General features: G+C 36.2%; 2 protein-coding genes and 1 long non-coding RNA gene across 12 annotated transcripts in view; 2 read left to right on the forward strand and 1 right to left on the reverse strand.

The window, feature by feature from the left end:
* Positions 1–1784, forward strand: part of LOC113244423 (uncharacterized) — a 50733-nt gene extending 48949 nt beyond the window's left edge. Inside the window, exon 4 of one of the 2 annotated variants that reach the window (XR_008958745.1) lies at positions 372–1784. This is a non-coding gene — a long non-coding RNA (uncharacterized LOC113244423). The remainder of the gene's footprint in view (positions 1–371) is intronic. The other variant, XR_006408180.3, reaches the window with a different exon arrangement.
* CAPZA1 (capping actin protein of muscle Z-line subunit alpha 1) overlaps positions 1–3186 on the reverse strand; it is a 47817-nt gene extending 44631 nt beyond the window's left edge. The window contains exon 1 of the mRNA XM_026483752.4: positions 2425–3186. Within this exon, the coding sequence (XP_026339537.1) occupies positions 2425–2463 (39 nt within the window). The 5' untranslated portion in view covers positions 2464–3186. The remainder of the gene's footprint in view (positions 1–2424) is intronic.
* The window catches only part of ST7L (suppression of tumorigenicity 7 like), a 120089-nt gene continuing 102665 nt past the window's right edge, over positions 2510–19933 (forward strand). For 6 of the 9 annotated variants that reach the window (XM_057310372.1, XM_057310374.1, XM_026483749.4 and 3 more), the window contains exons 1-6: positions 3191–3398; positions 5179–5261; positions 8695–8857; positions 10686–10740; positions 13762–13877; positions 19257–19335. In XM_057310372.1, the coding sequence (XP_057166355.1) occupies positions 3191–3398; positions 5179–5261; positions 8695–8857; positions 10686–10740; positions 13762–13877; positions 19257–19335 (704 nt within the window). Of the gene's footprint in view, positions 2643–3168; positions 3399–3498; positions 3687–5178; positions 5262–8694; positions 8858–10685; positions 10741–13761; positions 13878–19256; positions 19336–19933 lie in introns of those variants that run through there. The other 3 variants (XM_057310375.1, XM_026483746.4, XM_057310377.1) reach the window with 3 other exon arrangements.

The raw sequence follows: 19933 nt of genomic DNA on the forward strand, positions 1-19933 counted from the left end.
ATTATGACATAAATGCCTTAAAAAAATCCAAATCTAATGCAGTTGAGAATTTGGTTAAAAAGAGGATAAAATGGAAACTTCAGAGTTCCTTCAAAGAAGAATCAATACAAATTATGGCTGAAAATATCTTGATTTTTAAAAATTTGTTTGTAATTGTGCCCTGGTTGTGAAAATTTTAGAGAACAAGAATCTCTCTAAACGTTGTTTATGAATGCTATTTATATCAACTAGTTTTGTTGGAAAAATACTTCAATTCCTGAATTGAGTTCAAAGGAATTAGAAGCCTGGAGGAAAAGGGGGCAACGTAGCTATGAAGCTGCAGGAGAACTGAAGTAACCTTACAAGTCAAGGCCCTTTCTTTTTACTTACAGATTCGCAACAGAGAAATACAGTTCCGTTTCTGTCTGGGAATAAGAATCTAACAAAATTTCAGTAATCTCAAATCATATGGATTATATGAGGCTTAATATCAGCTATTCGTAGTTATCCACAACAATGAAGGAATGTGGATAATATAAAACTGTTCACTGAATATGAAATTCATCAGCATTTTGGGACAGATTTACCGTTCTAATTTTGACATGTTGCTGTGTCATTAAAATTAAGCAAACAAAGAAGTATGCTGGGAGATAAGAGGAAACTGATCACAAATCTGCTGTTATAAAATCAAGACTATTAATGTTATTTAACATTGTCAATATCCAAAGACATCTCAATTTGCACTTTTCTTTTGAAAGACATGTATTATATTTTCCCAAGTTTAATTAAAAAGACATTCTAACCTATCGTCGAAGACAAAAACCCAACAATACTGGTAAATGTATTGTTTGGACACCATAAACTTTGAAGTTTATTAAGTTTTTAGTGAAATTTTGTTGTAACAATATTTTTCCTTAAAACAAGAAGACCATCAGTTGAAGTAACAAATGTTTGGTTATTCCGATTTTTACTATAATTTAATCTGAATCATAACTCTTTGACTTAGATTAGACATTTTATTATAGTCTTCTCTTCATCATAAATTCAAAAAAAGATGCCCTTCTCTCCCGTAAGTTTTACACATGAGAATTTTCAAGAACGAGAAAATTTAATGCTGAAGTATTATTCAATGACTGGTGACTTTTTACACATTCTCCAGTATTTCAAAACGACATGGCGTATGTAGGTATGACAGATCAAATTATTCTGTACTGAGTACTCCTGGATCATAAACAGTCCCTTGTGCCATCCCATTCTCTTTTATTAAAAAAGAGCCCAGATACATTTACAGAGCACGCAAGAGTGCACATTTTGTAAGAGCCACTGTGGGAAACAAAAGACATAATTCTTGTCCTATAAGGAGTCATCTAGTGAAATCATTCTAATTTCTACAGGCCCTAAAATCACATAGTTACTGAAAAGCCTAACAAAGTGTTAAGAAAGGTGTGCAGCTGTCAGCAAAAAGTTATTCCACCAAACGTAGAATATGCTCTTGAATTTAAAACACATTTTAAGAAGTAAATACCCAAATTACACACTAACAAATTTAACTATACTCAAAGACACCACAGTGGTGCATCAAAGAAGGCACGATGCTTTGTCCAGACTTGAATGTGTTAATATGAAGTTTATGTGCTATATAAAAAGCCTTTATGGAGTTAAAAAAAAATCCGCTGGCTATTTTTGATTTGTTAACAAAAATAGAAAACTATTTTTCAAAAATTACCGTTAACAGGACGTAAGACGCAAGGGATGGATGGAGTCATCACGGGCTTAAGTGCATACATACAATCAGTCAAGGGAGTGTCTACAGGGAAGAGTGGTGTTCAAATTCTGAAGCAAATGTCCTGAGGCTTACACATTTATTACTGAGAATCAGTTCCGCCGATAGCAAGTGAGAAAAGAGTGGATGGGCGGACAACACATGGGGACCTCTCCCTGTCGAGGAGTCGTGACAGCAAAATCACTTCCTGAGGAAGGAGGAGCAAAAGGGAAGTTAAGAGGCCACCCTGACCAGGAAGTGACTCGCCCTAACTAGCCTCAATCATATCTAAAAAATGGGGGGATGGGGAGAGCCCTAACAGTTAAAGGCGGTAAAGTAACTGCTTCTTGATACGTCCAGACATCACCATCGCCCCCTCTTAATTACAGAAGAAAGTCCACAGTCACGATTCAATAAAGGAAAGTCTCTTCTCTTGCAGGAAGGTCACTGGGCTGTGCCTCAGGCCCAAGAGGAGAAAAAGAGAGTTGAGGAATGGGGAACTGGGGCCACCGTGAGGCAGACGAAAGCCCCTAAAGAGAGAAGCGTCCCAACTGTAGAGCGTATGTCAGCACAGGCCAAGAAGCTTCTTTTTCCCGGGGACACTGCCAGGGTTCCCACCGCAGCCAGGTCGGCCCCTGTTCCCTGTCGCGAGAGGAGGCAAGAGAGAGAGGCGGACCCCTTACCTTCTCCTCATCCGACACCCGGTCCTCAAAGTCGGCCATCTTGGGCTGCTCTGGCCCAGCCCGGCCCCGGCGCGAGGCAGGCCGGGAAGGAAGCTGAGTGATGGAATCACCGCGGGGGCGGTCGGAAGGACCCGCCCGGAAACGCCGACCTAGAGGGTGCCATGTCAGTTACGGGTGGGGTGGTGGTTGCGAGAGCCGGCGCTCCTGGACGTCTCTAGGTCTGCCGTAAGACTTTTCCTTAAATGATTTTAAGTCTAATACCTTTCTCACTGAGTTACATTCATTTCCCCCATTCATTTATGAGACACTGGGAACGTGTTCCGACTACTCCTGACACCCGAGCTCCATCCGACCAAATAGCAATTGCTACTGTAGGCTTTCCCGATACCAGTGATCTCCGTGGCAGCCGAGTCCAAAGGGCGAAGCGCTGCTCGGGCCCTGGAACGGTTGGTGGCTTTTCCAACCCCAGAAATAGGGTGAGAGGTGACCCTCACTCGTATGGAAACAAAAACATTTCACTCTGAGGTCACATCTCAGTCCAGTTCCTCCAGAGTATGTGCCGCTAGTCACCCCTTCCCGCCCTTCGAAGGAAAGGTAACCCCAGTCCCGGGACGCTCCTCCACCTGCCAAATTTTCTTGGTCGGCGTTCCCTGGGACTCAGACTTCACAGAGGCCAAGTTCAGGTCCGCCACTATCCCAGGATTCCCGACTCCCGGTTTCCTGCCCTTCTCCCCTCCCAGCTCCCGGAGCTTGCGGGAGCGGAAAGATGGCGGACGGTGACGGCTTGGGTGAAGCAGCAACTGCTGCGGTATCTCCTCCTGCACCTGCTCCCGGCCTGAGCCCGTCGCTGGGCTGGAGGGAGCGGCTGCGGGCCGGGCTGGCGGGGACTGGGGCCTCCCTGTGGTTCGTGGCGGGGCTGGGACTGCTTTACGCTCTGAGGGTCCCGCTGAGGCTGTGTGAGAATTTGGCTGCGGGTGAGAGGCCCAGACCTCCTTGGGGACGGGCGGGGGAGCTAGAAGAGGGGCGGGGGTTAGGGGCAGGGGGCAAAGGGAGGAGATTCTCCGCAGTCACTGGAGGGCTTTGGAGATGAGTGGGTGGTGCGCGACCTAGTGGGTTCTTTTTCTCTCGGGCCGCAACTCCGCAGCTGATTGTCAAACCTGAGCTGCAGCTATGGACTCCTCCCTTGAGCTTTTAAGATCCGCCCTCTCTCTTCTGTCCTCGTTTACCCGAGGAAGAGCCACCTGACAAGCTGTAGGCTTCAGGTAGTATGACAGATGAGAGCATTTTCATATCGGCTGCAGAATTTATATACACTCCCAGCATTGGTAGGCTCCCTTGAAAATTATTCTTTGGAGTCTCGCCGATTAGCTAAGAGACAACAAAGATTAGCGCTTCCGCGTTCAAAGACCTAAAAGGAAAAAAATGCCGTGACCTTAGCCAACCATTATCGTATTTTAAGATAGTTCTGTCAAGAAAATTTTCGTGGTATCTTGGTCTGTTCTTTGCTTTAGACTTTATCTTGAGTAATAAAACAGTACAGGAAGTAAAGGGAAAGAGCCACAAACAGTAATGGGTACTTTCCTTACTTCTTTCAACATTTGTAGAAAGCTTGCTATGTAGTCTGAGCTGCAGATACAAAGGCATGTAAGAAGTGATGATCCCCGTGGATTCTGCAAATACTATCCTTTACCTGTAGCCAGGACAAAGTGGATGGGAGCCAGGGCCTCTTACCATGTCATTACAATATTTCCACTCAAGTTTTGAACAAAATGAAAGTATTTCTGCTGTGTGATGACTGTGACTATCAGTACCTGTGGTTTATTTTTTTGCAGCAAGAAAAGGCAAATGTCTCCTTTTCTATTTCATAAGATGACACGAAATACTGTGAAATAATGTTCTGAAATATTTTGGACTTTTTAGAACAGAGGTTTTATGTAAGTTTGGATATAACTACATACTAAAACAAACTAAGTAAATTGGCCTTCCTAGACTGTTTGAAAGAACTAATTTGGTATCTCTGTAACTGGTTAATGAAGCGCTTACTAGTGGTTTGCATGCTCAGTAAAATATTATTCATTGACATTTATTACTTATTTTTCCACGTGTTAACTAGATAGCACCATTTAGATGAGAGTAGTTAACTATGATAGCTTTTTATTTATTTCTGAAACCCGTACTATTTATGAGATAGTTATTTGAAGTGAAAAATCTGGCCCAGGCTTTCAGTGAGTCAGGTTCAAGGAGTTCTCTCAGTCTGTTGCTATTCTCTTTGGTTTATTTTGCCTGCCTAGCTGACATACCAAATACATACATATACTGGTTCCTTGCCTCTAATTTGAAACACTGGTTTGTATCTCACCAAAATAATTAGGGAGTGGTTTTAAATCTCCTTTGTAACAAGATGTTTGTTTAGCTTATCCTTAGGGTTTTGCAAAACTTCTTGTCCAAGTTATGGTTTATAAGTTCTTAATTTATTTTCAAAAGTAAACTGAATGATCTCATTTTGATTTGCTTATTTAACAAATTATCAGTTTAAAATGCTACCCTTACATGTTCAAAGGTAATTTTTAAGATATGATAAAATGGGAATTTAAAGTACCTTTTTAAAAATTACAACTTTCTCAAACAAATCTTATACTCGATATTAACTCTCTTTATGTTCCTCTACTCATAAAGACACCTGCATATTTGTAACTTGAGTATTTTGAATTTGCATGTTTTTAAACTTTGATTTTTTTTTTTTTCCTTTTGCAGTGACAGTATTTTTAAATTCATTGACACCCAAATTCTATGTGGCACTTACAGGAACATCTTCTTTGATATCAGGACTAATATTTGTAAGTAGTTTCCATTTCCTTCATGGTTTGGTATTTATCTAAAGATCAGATGTCTTTATATGGTTACAATAATTATAAATACTTATAGATCAGTATTCTCAACATGCGTTCAGAATTTGAAAAAACTCTGTATCTAACTCTCCACTTTTAGAGACTGGCAGTATTCATTTGTATATGAAAGACTATTGTATACTGGAAGGAGCAGGGATTGGTGGTAGGTTCCCAACTAAATGCTTGCAGGGCCCAGTTTAGTAACAAAAACTGGTATGAGATCTCCCAATTTTTCATGTGATTTTGAAAGAATCTGGATGCAACAAGTTTTTATATAAAAGTCTCCCAATACTTTAACCTTGGCGACATTGGGCAGACTAAAAATTTGTATCTTGAATTCAGCCTATAGGTAGCCATTTATCCTCTCTGGAGTGTTTAAGAGCAGAGCCATGCTAACCATCACTTCATTTATTTATTTTTTAATTGTGAGAAGAAAATTCTTTTTAATTGAAGTATAGCTGACATACAATATTATATTAGTTTTGAGAACCATCACTTTAGTTGTGTGACTTTGAGCAAGTTAATTAACTTTTCTAAGCTTTAATTTCCTCATCTATAAATTGGGGATGATAATAATATCAACTTCATAGGATTATGAAAACTAAATGAGATAATGTGTCTAAGAGCTTTCAATAACATGATAGCTAGCTCAGAGTGAGCACGTAATGAATTTTGGCCATTATTATTCTGAGAAGTCTTAACTTTATTTTTATTTTTAAAGATTTATTTATTTGACAGAGAGAGAGACAGCCAATGAGAGAGGGAACACAGGCAGGGGGAGTGGGAGAGGAAGAAGCAGGCTCCCAGCGGAGGAGCCTGATGTGGGGCTCGATCCCAGAACGCCAGGATCACGCCCTGAGCCGAAGGCAGATGCTTAACAACTGAACCACCTAGGCGCCCCATCCCTTGTCTTAATTGACTGAACTATCATTTTTAATTACAAAGTTAAAAAATATATATACATAATCTCTTTTAACATCCCTGGGAACTAGTGTTTCCTAGTATAAACTTTGGAAAAATACTGCTACAGATAAAAATCTTAGGAAGTATGGCATGCATGAGCAGTGAACTTTTCTGTGCTTTTTTCTCATCTCTAGATGGTGCTCTTCTATTATAGTTTAAATAACGGCATTTGTATAGGAGTGTTTTTGTTTCTGTTTGTTTTGTTTTTTTTTTGATAGGGACTAATACTTGGCCATTTTGTTAAAGTGAAATGCTAGACAAGGAAGGGATTTTCTCTTGATCAAAAAAAATTACTGAGGAATTTAGGATGAAACTATGTGTTAATATAGTTAAATTAGTTAAAATTTACTGATTATAAAGCCCACTCATGGTTAAACGTATTTTAGCGTATTTAGTCAATAACATGTGAAAATCTAAATAAAGAGAATGACCTATCTTTAAACACTGATGAATGGAAAAAGCATTAGTCTTAGAACCAGAAGATGTAGTTTTGAGTCTCAGCTCTGCCACTTACTAGGTGATAACTTTGGGCAAGTCACATAATTCTCTGAGTTTTAATTTCCTCATGAGAGGGGGAAAAGCTTACACATATATATGTATAAAACATAACACATATAATATATAAAACAGTTCTTAACATTTCTTCTTTTTAAACCAGAGTTTTAAATTTACAAAAATTAAGAAATTCATACTGTAATAGCATCGTATGGTGACAGTACACTTGTGGTAAGCATAGCATAATGTGTAGAGAAGTCAAATCACTATATTATACACCTGAAACTAATGTAACATTGTGGATCAACTATACTCAAATAAAAACACTTTTAAGTAAATGAATTAGGCTCAGTAAGAAAGTAACAACAGTAGCTAATAATAAAATAGAGTGGTTATAACAATATACTATAAAGAAAATTAGGAAATTCAAGTAACATTTTAGAGGTTAAACTGTGTCATGACCTTTATAATATTGATGAGTTTTTATTAGCAAAGCTTACTATGTTTATAATTTCTTTTACCCCCTGAAATACAGAAGGTGTCTATGCTGTTTGTGTTACTTCCACCAGAAGGGATAGGGGATAGTGTGCTTGGGAGCTTGAAGAATAGCAATGAAGCCAGTTGTTTAGCTAATTATTACAAGTGAAAAGATTACTCTGAAAGGAAGACTCAAGATCCAGTGGGAATATTGTTTTCTGTTCTGTGGAATCAGGGAGAGTTCCCTGAAGATCTGTCATTTAAGCTGAAACCCAAAAGAGTGTTGAGAATGCTAGAGTGGCCAAATATGAAACATTCTGCTATTCAATACAGAGAGCTTTTTTTTTCTTTTTCTTTTTTAAAGTAATCTCTAGCCCAACATGGGGCTTGAATTTACAACCTGGAGATCAGGAGTCGCATGCTCTACTGACTGAGCCAGCCAGGTGCTCCCACAGAGCTTCTGATTCCTCTTTTTATAACAGTGATAAACCATGAAAACATAAAGGGGTGAATATCCTGACTTTTTCATGGTTCAATATGAGAATCAACATCTTGGGGCGCCTGGGTGGTGCAATCGTTAAGCGTCTGCCTTCCGCTCAGGGCGTGATCCGAGTGTGCTGGGATCGAGCCCCACATCAGGCTTCTCCACTAGGAGCCTGCTTCTTCCTCTCCCACTCACCCTGCTTGTGTTCCCTCTCTCGCTGGCTGTCTCTCTCTGTCAAATAAATAAATAAAATCTTTAAGAAAAAAAAAAATGAGAATTAACTTACATTAATTATACTGCCAAATACTGGAGTAGTACTTCATCGTTCAAAAGGCATTTACAATTCTGGTTAACCAAAATTAATAGAACATTGAGGCTCTCAGAGGCTAGAGGTTAAATGACTTACCCAGAGCACACAGGTGGACTGGGAGTCAAATGTGGGCTTTCTAACCCTAGTCTTAGTCCACCATGCTGGTTGTTTCAAAATTGTTTTTCTTTTAATTATGCTACAGATGGAATAAAACGACAGTGTAACATAACAGAGTTAGATTATTTACAGATTAAATGCTTCTTGCTTGTTTGTTTGTTTTAAGTAATCTCTGCACCCAGCATTGAGCTCGAACTCACAACCCAGAGACCAAGAGTCACATGTTCTACTGACTGAGCCAGCCAGGCACCCCTGTTTCTCATTGTTTTTTTAATATTTCCTTTATAGATATGCTTCTTCTAGTTTTGCCTCAGCTTATCTAAATTTCATAACAAAGCTATGAAAAAGGTATTTTATTTTTGCCTGGCATGTGTTATTGGGGAATCTTATATTTGGCTTATATTTTGGAAGGAGAGTGCATTTAAAATGCCGGATTAAACGGGAATATCTTGAAAGAATGTTTTAATTTGAGCTCACCTATCTGCTGATCAGTTCTATTTTAAGTTGAGGATTTTTTGTTTGTTTGTTTGTCATAGATATTTGAATGGTGGTACTTCCATAAGCACGGCACATCTTTTATTGAACAAGTATCCGTGAGCCATTTGCGACCACTGATGGGAGGAACAGAAAGCAGCATCTCAGAGCCAGGTTCTTCTTCTAGCACCGGAGAAAGTGAAACCAGCAGACAGAATTTGTCAGGTGACTCTTTATGTAATATGTTTTCGAGCTGTAGAGTTAAGATTGTGTTTGCCTGTGGGAGATAGAAAACTCACAATAGAGAGAAGTTTGTCTTTCGTGTAAGTATAGATAATCTACAGCTGATACGGAGAGCAATGACCATCCGAGGCCCAGTCTCCCATTTTGTTAGCCTGCCATCTCCAAGTGAAGTTTTTCCTTGTGGTCCAAGACTGTTGCTCTTGTTTATGCCATCATATCCACATTCCAATCAGCAGGAAGGAGACTAGGCCAGTAGAAGGCCACCCTTTACCCCTACTCAACCCAACAGCAGCCAAGGATACTTCTCAGAGTGTTACATACTATTTTAGCTTACTTCCTACTGGTCAGACCTAAGTAGCTATAAGGGAAGCTAGAAATTGTAACCATTTTCTCAGCATACATATGCTCAGGTAATAATTAGGAGATCTTATTAGATAAAGGAGAGAACAGAGACAATTAGTCATTCCTGCCAACATAGCAAAGTTAAGAAAAATACTTTTTTCCTCTCAATATATTTACAAAGGCATCAAAATCTCAGTTACTCATGTATAGATACTCCATTGTCATACTTTAATTGTAGGCTATTCCTCTATATGTATCCAGTAATACAAAGTGAATATTATTAATGATATGCAATTAGGAAGGTAAAAATTTGAAGGTCAGATAGAAATGATATTTTTGGATTATTATTCCTTTAATTTGATATCAATAAAATTCATATAGTAATAATACAAATGACTTAATTCCATAGAGTGTCATAATGTCTCATTTGTTCAGTAAGCCTAGCCACTAGAGTTGTATTAGTTTAGTAGGAAAATACTGCCACTTTTTAGATGTGGTCAGGGAAAGTCTCTGAGAAAGCGCCTTTTAGCCTGAGCCCTGAGGCATGAGTGGGTATTGACCAGGAATAGTAGGGATGGGATTGGCAACCACTTAAGAGTGCAGGAGGGAATAATGGTACTTTTCTTTCCCCTTTTCTTTCCTCCTATTTCATAAAATAATTACAGAACTCCTAAGAATGAGACATTAAGATGAATATGACATAGATCTGTCCTCAAGAAGCTGAGTCCAGTATGTAAATAATTATAACAATAATGCATTATATAATCTTATTCCCTGATGTGAGATTGAGTATATCATTGCATACGGAGAGTGAAGAGACTCCCTACCCTGCACTTTAGCCTAACTATACTGTGTGGTTTTTATGATGCTTCCTCTCCTTCGAATGTTCTTCATCTGGCAACCTTCTGCTCACCTTTTACCGTGATTCAATGTCAGTTCAAATGTTACCTCCTTTCTAAAGCCTTTTCTAATTTCCCCAGAGAAAAATTAATCGCTTTCTTTTTTTCTTCTCTTGGAACAAAACATATCTGTACTATAGCACTTATCACACAGTTTAGATGGTAGTTTACATGACTGACTCTCATGTGACGTTTCATTCATTTAAACAAGTTAGTTCCAAATGCTGTGCTAGGCTCCAAGAATACAAAAATGAACAAAGCTGTAAGAGCTCATATTCTAAAGGGAGAAACTGAAAACCAAAGGGATAATCACATTGTAATGTATTAAGTGAAGTGCTATAATTGAATTATGAACTAAATGCTACAGAGATATAAATAGGAGAATGACTAGATTTAATTGTATACTTTGTGACAGCAGGGGTAATCCAGGCCTTATTTATCTTTGTGCTATCTGGCTAGCACTGTGCATGGCATACAGTAACTATACCATAAATGTTGGTGAAATTAAGATTTAACTGCAGTTGATTAAACTAATTCATTTCCCTTTTTTTCCTCCCTTTGTTTTTTAGAATGCAAGGTATGGAGAAACCCTCTAAATCTTTTCAGAGGAGCAGAATATAGGAGGTATTACGTTTGCTTTCAGTATAATTATAGCATTAGTTTTAGAGTAGAAGTATTATGGAAACATTTGTTTTTATAAACACATCACAGCTCTTCTAGTTGGAGACACTGATATGTAATAAGGTAAAATGATTAGCCCAAGCTTTAGTTGGCAACATCTTCACTGTATTTACTTCTATAATCATGAGAAACATTGCTTGAAACCATATGTTTGTGATAATAGTAAGTATACATTTGGCTCCTGGTTTTGGCAAAAAGCCTTTTCAGAGAATTCATGAGATTAAGAAAAGAAGTACAAATGTCAGCATATTCTTATGCATATATGTTCAATTTCAAAATTTATTTGAGGACTCACTAGAAAATAACAGTCTGAGTGTGAATATGAACTTCATTTCTGCAATAGTACTGGGTATAGTATTTTTATATTGTATTTTTTCAATTTTTTAAAATATTTTTATTTTGAGAGAGAGCATGCACACGTGTGGGGAGGAGCAGAGGCAGAGGGAAGAGAGAATCTCAAGCAGACTCCATGCGGAGGGCAGAGCCCAACATGGGGCTGGATCTCACAACCCTGAGATCATGACCTGAGCCAAAATCAAGAGTTGGTCACTCAAGCAGCTGAGCCACCCAGGCACCCCTTGTATTTTATATTGTTACTTGCTATCCACACTACTGTGTCCAGTTTTCTTCTGATTTTAACTCTAGATGAGAGAATAGCTTTTGACACTTAAGCCCAAAGATACTTTATTTTAATAAGAACTGTGTTTTACCTGGAGGTAGACTGGGGCATGTTATTTAATTCATTCAACAAGAAACATTAGGTGTCTACTATATGTGGCCACTGTGCAAAATGATGGGGATACAGAGTGACCAAGCAATAATCCCTGTGCTTAAGGACTTGATAGTGTAGGATAGGAGTGTCCTGGGAACGGAAAGCTATGTTTTTATGAGAGATGCCTTTAGTCTGTATTAAGGGATTCTGCAAGAAGGAAGTTCTTAAATATCTCAATCCATTTGTTAAAGTAAAAAGGTTTTAGGCTATTTCTTGTTGTATTACAGTTTTCACAAAGATATAAGAAAGAAATTTCTTATCTTAGTATCAGGGACACTTATACTTCTTTTTGAATGATTAGTTTCTCTTAATGTAAAAGTCTCAGTTGCATTGATAATCATTGTGTGGTTTTAGAAAGCTTAAAGTCCTATTGTCGTCAGCCTTTAGTAAGTGTACAGAACTCTGGTGTGTATTTCATATGTTAGATTAATTCCTGGCTCCACTGTATGGCCCAATTTTTGCTTTTACTGAGTCTTTTTTATTTGCTTGTAATTAAGGTCATTAATATACATTATATTTTCTAACTCCTTTAAATCATTTTGGGAATAATGCAGATCATTAATTAGTCTTTCTACAGTTTAGAATATGTAGCAAAACTTTCTAATTGAACAAGGTTCTACTTTCTCTTTTTTCTTTATGATAATTTCTCACAAAATAGCTTAAAAATTTTAATTAGCAATGCAACTTGGACTATTAAATTACTTAAAATCTTTTGTCATATACATATAAATAATACTTATGATGTGCTTTTAAAATGCTTTTTTTGGATTTTAAAATGTATACATATTCACTGTAGAAAATTAGAAAAGGAAGAGATGCATCAAAAAGAAAGTAAAAAAAAAAAAAAAAAAAAGTAAAGACCACCTTTTCCTACCAATAAGTGATAACTGCTCTTAGTATTTCCATCCAGTCTCTCTTCTGCGTGCATGTATAGAAACAAAACTTGGGCATCATTGTGTGTATATAATTTTACGTTCTTTTTTTCTATCATAGTGCATGAATTTTCCACAGAATTTCTTCAGACATGAATTCCTTTTTTTTTTTTTTTTTTTTTTTTTTTTTTTTTAAGAAGGGGAGCATCTCAAGCAGATGCTCCACTGGGTGTGGAGCCTGACAAGGGGCTTAATCCCAGGACCCTGAGGTCATGACCTGAGCCAAAATTAAGAGTCAGATGCTTAAAGTCGACTGAGCCACCCAAGTGCCCCTTCATATATGAATTTCTCCAAAAACATGGTTTTAAATGATTGTACTCTATTCTGTTATATGGAGACACCTTGCCTATTGCTCCCCTATCTGGGTCACAGATTATTTTTCACAGTCAACATTTACACTAGAGGGGTATCTTTATATATAAATATTTAGCATATGATATTAAACATCTGCAATTATTTCCTTAGGGCTGATTTGTAGCACTGAGATTCCCGAATTAAAGGGTGTGAACAGTATTTTTTTTCCCTCTCCCCTTTAGTATTTTCTTTTTTTTCATCTATGGAGATTTTCAAAAATTAAAAAGTAGAGAGCATGGCATAATAGAATTCCACATACCCATCCCCTAGCTAGATGTGAATATTTTTAAGACGCCTAATAGATATTACCTAATTGATTTTTGGAAAGAGAAACGTAAGTGCCAGTTTACATTTATACCAGCAGTATGTGTGAGTCTGTATTTCACCTCATCCTCAGCAACATATATTCGCCATTTGACAGATGAAAAGTAAAAATTTGTTAATTTAACTCACTATTTGTTAATTACTAATGAGATTGGACCTTTAAAAATGTATTTATTAGCCAGTTTGTTAACTTGTTATTAATTTTTGTGGGTTCCAGGGGGATATGAAAGTTTAAATTTCTAATTTAGTAAAATCTGGGAAAAGTTGCAATTTCTTTATACTCTGAAAGCCCTTTACCATTTTGATATCTAGTAAAAGGCCACCTATGTTTTCTTCTAGTTTCTTTGTAGTTTTACTTTTAATAATTCTAATTCACTGAGAATTTTCCTTTTTGGTTTTTGATGTTTTATTGTCATATTGTAAGTAGTTTGTATTGTTATCTCTTGTTTTTCTGATAATAAGCTTTTAAAACATCCTGAAATAGAATTTGTAGCAGTATATTTTTGCATTTTTAATACTGTCTGTTTTAGTAGGTGGAGGCTCTCATGTTCAATTTACCTATTTTCTTGTGTTTTGGTAAAGATACACTTGGGTGACTGGTAAAGAGCCACTTACATACTGTGACATGAATTTGTCCGCTCAGGACCATCAGACCTTTTTCACCTGTGACACAGACTTTTTACGTCCTTCAGACACAGGTATGTGTCATATCTGTTCATGGGGTTACTAGTGGTGATGAAAATTATTTTAAAAATTCTTTGGAGTTACTTATTATAATATACAAAGTTATTTGGCTTGAGGTTGTTTGCATCATGGATAAGAGACCCAGATTAAATTGAAACTAAATATGAATGTAAACTAGGTTGTTTCACTACCTATCCTTCTTATAAAGAATTTAAAGTACTTTATAAAAATGTGAAATTGCTTCTTTTATTACTTAAAAAACCTTTCAGATCAAATACAGTAACTGCTCATGCAGAGAACAGTATACCCAGTTTGGTCTATGGAAGATAGTATCGAGACTCTTAAATACATGGTTAAAGACAGATCTTTATCACTGTTCTTTTACTTTGCCCTCTCCTTTCTTATCTATCCTCCTACTTTTATGCTTCCTGCTTTTATCCTTCAAGATCCAAATTAAAAGTCACATTCTCCAGGAACCCTTCTCTGGGAACTCCAGAGTTAAACACTTTCTTCTTTGTAGTTCCACAGTACTTAGTCCAAGCCTCATTGAAACAATTCTAGTTAATTTATTCAACCACAAACATTTACTTGTTAATTTTATCATGTAGTTTTAATGTTTATCTTCCCTAATAGGGTGGGAAACTTTGGAAAGCAGGGACGATATTCTCCTCATCGTCTTTGAATCCTTATCATCTAGCACATTGCCTGGCATACTGTAAATATTAATATTTATTCTTTGATGAAAGTATCAGTGAATGACCTTGGTGTCACAGATCTCTTAAGCAATTTCACTAATAAAGTGTAAATAGTAAGTGTATAGCACTTACTATGCACCAAGCACTGTTCAAAGCAATTTATGTAATTGTACTGATTTAATCTTCCCATCTTATGAGATAGGTACTTTTATCAGCCCCAGAAATAAAGGAATGGAAAAAAGAAAGGAAGGAAGGATAGATGGAAGAAAGGAAAGAAGGAAGGAAGGGAGGCAGACAGGCAAAGGCAAATCAAGTAATATGCCCTAAGTAACCTAGGTAATAAATGATAAAGATGGACTTCAAATTCAGGTCTGACTCTTAATTCAGGTCTACTCCTTCTACTCACTCTAGTGATATGCAAAAGAAAATCACCATGAGGGGTCTGAAAAGTAACCAGTTTTCTAGCATTGAAGTGAATTGTGATCTATATCTGTTGGACTAAATGTACTGAGGGTAGATGATAGCAGGAAATCCAAGGATCTTTGGAATGGTTACATAAAGGGGTTTAGTTGCAAAGAGGAGAAAAAGGAATTGCTTTATGTTTATATGCTTAGTGTTTATATTAATGGCAAAAGCGTTGGGTTGGGGAAATAATGGAAATGGAAATTAGTATGTTATGTTAACTTTAAGGACTAAAGTTGACTCTAAAAGTAACTCTAGAAATTTCTTCACCTCTTTATCACAAGCAGAATTGCAGACATTGGTGGGCTTTTCAAATAAGCGACCATGGCTATCCACTAAAGGCGTGCTCTTAAAACATTTTTGTTCACAGTCTCTTAAAGGAATTTTGAAAAACTATGTATCCTTTCAAACATTTTTAACTTGACATCATAAGATTAAATAATTGCAAAGAATATGATTTTTAGCATAGTTAAAAATAAAACTAGAATACCCTGTATTTGAATGTATCTCAAGAAATCTAATTACTTGATACCCACCATTATCCATTGAAAAAGACATTAATGAATACTCTTTAGCAGCAGTAAATTTTATGTAAGTCGTTCTGCTTCTTGAACTCATCCATTTCACACCTTTATGTTATTTTATTAAAATTATTATGTCCTTGAGAGTCTTTTATTTATCACACATGCTGTTTCACAATAAAATTTTTTTGTGTCAATTTTTAAAAATTTTAATTTCCTTTGATCATAAGGTTCTAAATGGTATCATGTACTTTAGTTATATTTTTGTCAAATCCTTGGACCTACACATTTGGCTTTCTCAGCTTTAGAAAATGTTCTCCATATAACCTAGTTGGCTGGTTGAGTTCTCATTGTCAGTTCTATCAACCAGATCAGTCCGACTTTCTGACAGAAAAGTCTGACTTCATTTTTCAAGTCAAATAAACATGTTAACATGCATCCCTATGACAACCATTTCTCTTCCTAATTTAGATTCTAAGATAGAAAGACAGATAATTCTTGGAGCTTTTCCTAGAGCCTATCACTTGGCCAAATAAGATTCCACCACCTTTATTATCCTTTACTAGCACCCCCTTTGCCTTGCTGTGAGGGGACCTTCCCTTAGGAGCAACACATTCTTTGATAGTAAGGGGGGAGGGGCGCTGATAAGTGGAACTGATAAAAATTGTTATCACTCCCTCCCCATACTGCAACGTACTTGAATTCAGAGCATCCAGGGGCCTGAATACTCTTATTTCTAATGCCAAGCTTCACTGTTAAGTAAAAGGAATTCCTGTTGTAGGTGCCTTGACAAAAAATGGCTGCCCTGAAACCCAAACTTGAAATTGTCCTTTGGGCACTTGGAGATTTTTACACTCTAGGGAGTGCACCTTAGAAACATTCAGGATGGGTGAGAAGTAAGTTTTTTTCTGTAAAGTAGAGGAAGGGAATATATCTTTTGGGGAGTGGGGAAGCAGATGGTGGGTAGGAAAGAGAAACTAGCATGATGGATAGACCAATCAGAGGAACATCCTTCAAGTAGATCAGTTCTAGGAAAGAGTCATATAAAGCTGAGACTTTATAAATTGGTTCTCTCAAAACCACGCATGCTATTTTGGTCCTTGCAAAGTTTCATGTACTTCTAGAGGTATGCATAATCCTAGGTAAATACTGAGCTCAAAGACACACTCTATCTATGAATTGATCCTTATTGATCTTTTCAGACACTCGCATAAAGGTAATGATTTATATCTGTAGTTTTATATTAAAAATGTACATATATATGTGATGTAACAAATTTCTCTTGATGAATTGTCATCAGTTACTAAGTTAGTAGATTCTGTTCTCAACCTATTGATTTATTTATTTAAGGTAGAAAACAAATTATCTTCAGGGCCAGCCAGCAGTGATCTGTCTTTGGTTTTTTTTAAGATTTTATTTTTAAGTAATCTCTACACCCAGTGTGGGGTTCGAACTCACAACTTGACATCAAGAGTTTCATGCTCTACCAACTGAGCCAGACAGGCACCCCAACCAGCAGTGTTTTTTGAATTATTTGTTTTCCTGGTATTTTCTCTTCAACACTTAACAATCAGGAGATTTGACATTTAAACCCAGATTTACACTTTTTAGAAGTTGGAAAATATGGCAAAACTGGACCTGTCTGTCCGCCTCGCAATAATCAGACCCAAGCTGTGACTCCCTCCTTTAGGTAGTGCACATGCTTTTCGTTTACACATTTATGTTTTCTGCTTGGTCTTTGTAGGCATCGACATTTACAACCCCTGATCTTGAGATTGGCTGTTCTCTTTTCTGACTGATAGTATATTGGAATATTATTTAACTTAAAAAAATAGATAAATTTGATTGAATTGCTAATCGCTTGTATTGTTTTTTAAGCATATCAAGAGCTCTTAAAGAGGACAGTTGGGCAGCTCTTTCTGCCCATGGGTCCTGTCCCTGTGCTTTAATAAAACCACCTTTTTGCATTTAAAAAAAAAAAAAAAAGGACAACTGAATACTAAATCAGCATTTTCCTTTTAATTATTCTAAGCCTTGTTTTAGAAAGAAATACAAATTTTTCTTCTTGTACATTATTTCCCCTTTCCCCTTTGGCTTGGAACTGAATTAGTTGTGAGGATTAATCTTGAAAGTCTGGATAGAGCAGTTGAAAACCTAAGAATAAGAAAAAATGCTTAAAGGTGGATCAGATGACCTTAGTGAAAAAGAAAGAAATGCAAATGAAGATGAGATAGTTTCCATGTATTAAATTAGCAAAGATTGATACTATTCAGTGTTGCTAAGTAGGGAAACAGTCACTCTCCTCCACTGCCTGAAAGAATGTAAATTAATACAATCTTATTGAGAAGAGTTTGGGAGTCTATATCCAAAATCTTTTAAAAGATGCATACATTTTAATCAACCATTCCACTTCTAGAAAGGAAATATCTGGTCAGGTATGCAAAGGTAGATGTTGAAAGATGGTTATTACAACATTTCTATAATTAGCAAAAAATTGGGTGCAAATAACTTAAAAGAATTACTTCAATAAATTTTGATATATATTTAATAGACTAGAGTACCAAAGAGCCATTTAAAATGTTGATAAAGATTTCGGTATCCAAATTTGACTTGTTCAGTTAAATCATGTAAGTTAAAGAAGAAAGCCACATCATTAAAACTGGCAAGTTTAATATTATTCTTAATTTTTATGTAATATTTTAATGTTTCAGCAAAACCCTATTCTTTACCTGGTTATTATCAGATGGGTGCTGACTTGCATCACCTTGTCAAGTTCAGGAAGCATTAGCTGTCAGACAGCTGGTGACATGTTCGATATGAGAAATGTATTTTTGTTACACAAGTGGAATATATTGTCTTCTTTTCTAAGCCAAGACTAATATTTTGTTTCCAAAGGAAAACTCAAACATTTTCCACATTATTCTTTCTGGACAGTTGTAGGTTTTTGTTCCAAAAGCAACATTCATAGATTCTCTATTTTTCTTATCAAACTTGAAATAGGCCAGATAGTTTCATGAATTTATTTTGTTTATTTGTTTGTTTAATATTTCAGAAACTTATTGTTTAGTATGAAATTTTATTTAGTATTTATTAGTATGAAATTTTCATTTTGGTTCAGTAATTGGTAGCAAAACTAATATTGTTACTCTAGAGAGATCTTAATTCAGTCTTTTGTTGAATGTTGGTAGAGACTGACATTTTCCATAAATGTACTGTATTCCAAATTAATGGTTTTTTCCACCTTTTTGTACAAAATGCAAATCCAAACATTCTTCCTGTATTGAATCATTAATTAGACAAAGACTTTGTTTTTAAGTGTTTTGTATATTTTTAGCAGTTCCGTAGATCCTTTTCAGAGTGATAAAAGAACTAGAATATTTCATATTGATTGTAGTTTGATGTCACCCAATTTTAATACATGTTTAGAAATATAAATGTTCATGTATAATAATGGTGCAGTTAACTGGATTAAATACCTTATATGTTGTTACTCAAATCAGAGAAAGAATATGTTTTTCTTATGTGCGATGCCTCCAAATTTAATGTAAATTTCTCATAAGATTAATGTGAACTGACACCCCAGTTTCTTGTTTCTTATGTTTAAGAACATGTTATTTAAATCTTTGTTTACTCTCCTAGCTCATTCTTCATACGTTTTGCGTAAGATTATTTATGTTTACCATCTCATCTACTTTTTGAAATATTTTTCCTACAGTTATGCAGAAGGCATGGAGGGAAAGAAATCCTCCAGCTCGAATCAAAGCAGCCTATCAAGCTTTAGAATTAAACAATGAGTAAGTTTGAAATATATGGAAAGTAAGTTTTGAAGAAAACTCAGGCAAATGATTTCATGTTATCTTTTGTCTCTTCCTAAGACACTTTGAGTCATTAGCAGTCCCCTTTCTTTTTTTGTATACCAGAGACAAATTTTGCAGTGTTCACAGACATCTGTACTTTGCTTCTGAAATTACAAACTTATCTGTGCTTTTGAGTAGAAGTTATCCTAGAGATACTTTTTAAAATGGAGAATGCTGACCTAATTGGTGATAATTCTTGATAGTTAAAGTGTACTAAAATACTTATGCCACCTTTTTAAATTTTGTTTTTCATTTAAATCATTCATTTAAAGCATTCATTCAGTCCTGAGAACTTCAGTTGCTAATGGGATTGGAGGCATGCGAAGAGGATTCAAAATAAGTAAAATGTAGCATTTATTTTTTATAGCTCTTTGTATCAATTCTATATTTTGAAAAGGCAAAATGTAAAATCATAAGTTAACCTAGTACTTAAATGGAATAGATCAATAAGTATTAATCTGATACTAAATAAATGCCAAGAGTAAAAGTATGGCCCCAGTTGGGGTTAATCAAGGAATGCTTCCTGAATGATGTG

The sequence above is a fragment of the Ursus arctos genome, unplaced genomic scaffold, assembly GCF_023065955.2.
Source record: "Ursus arctos isolate Adak ecotype North America unplaced genomic scaffold, UrsArc2.0 scaffold_12, whole genome shotgun sequence".
Lineage (NCBI taxonomy): Eukaryota > Metazoa > Chordata > Mammalia > Carnivora > Ursidae > Ursus > Ursus arctos.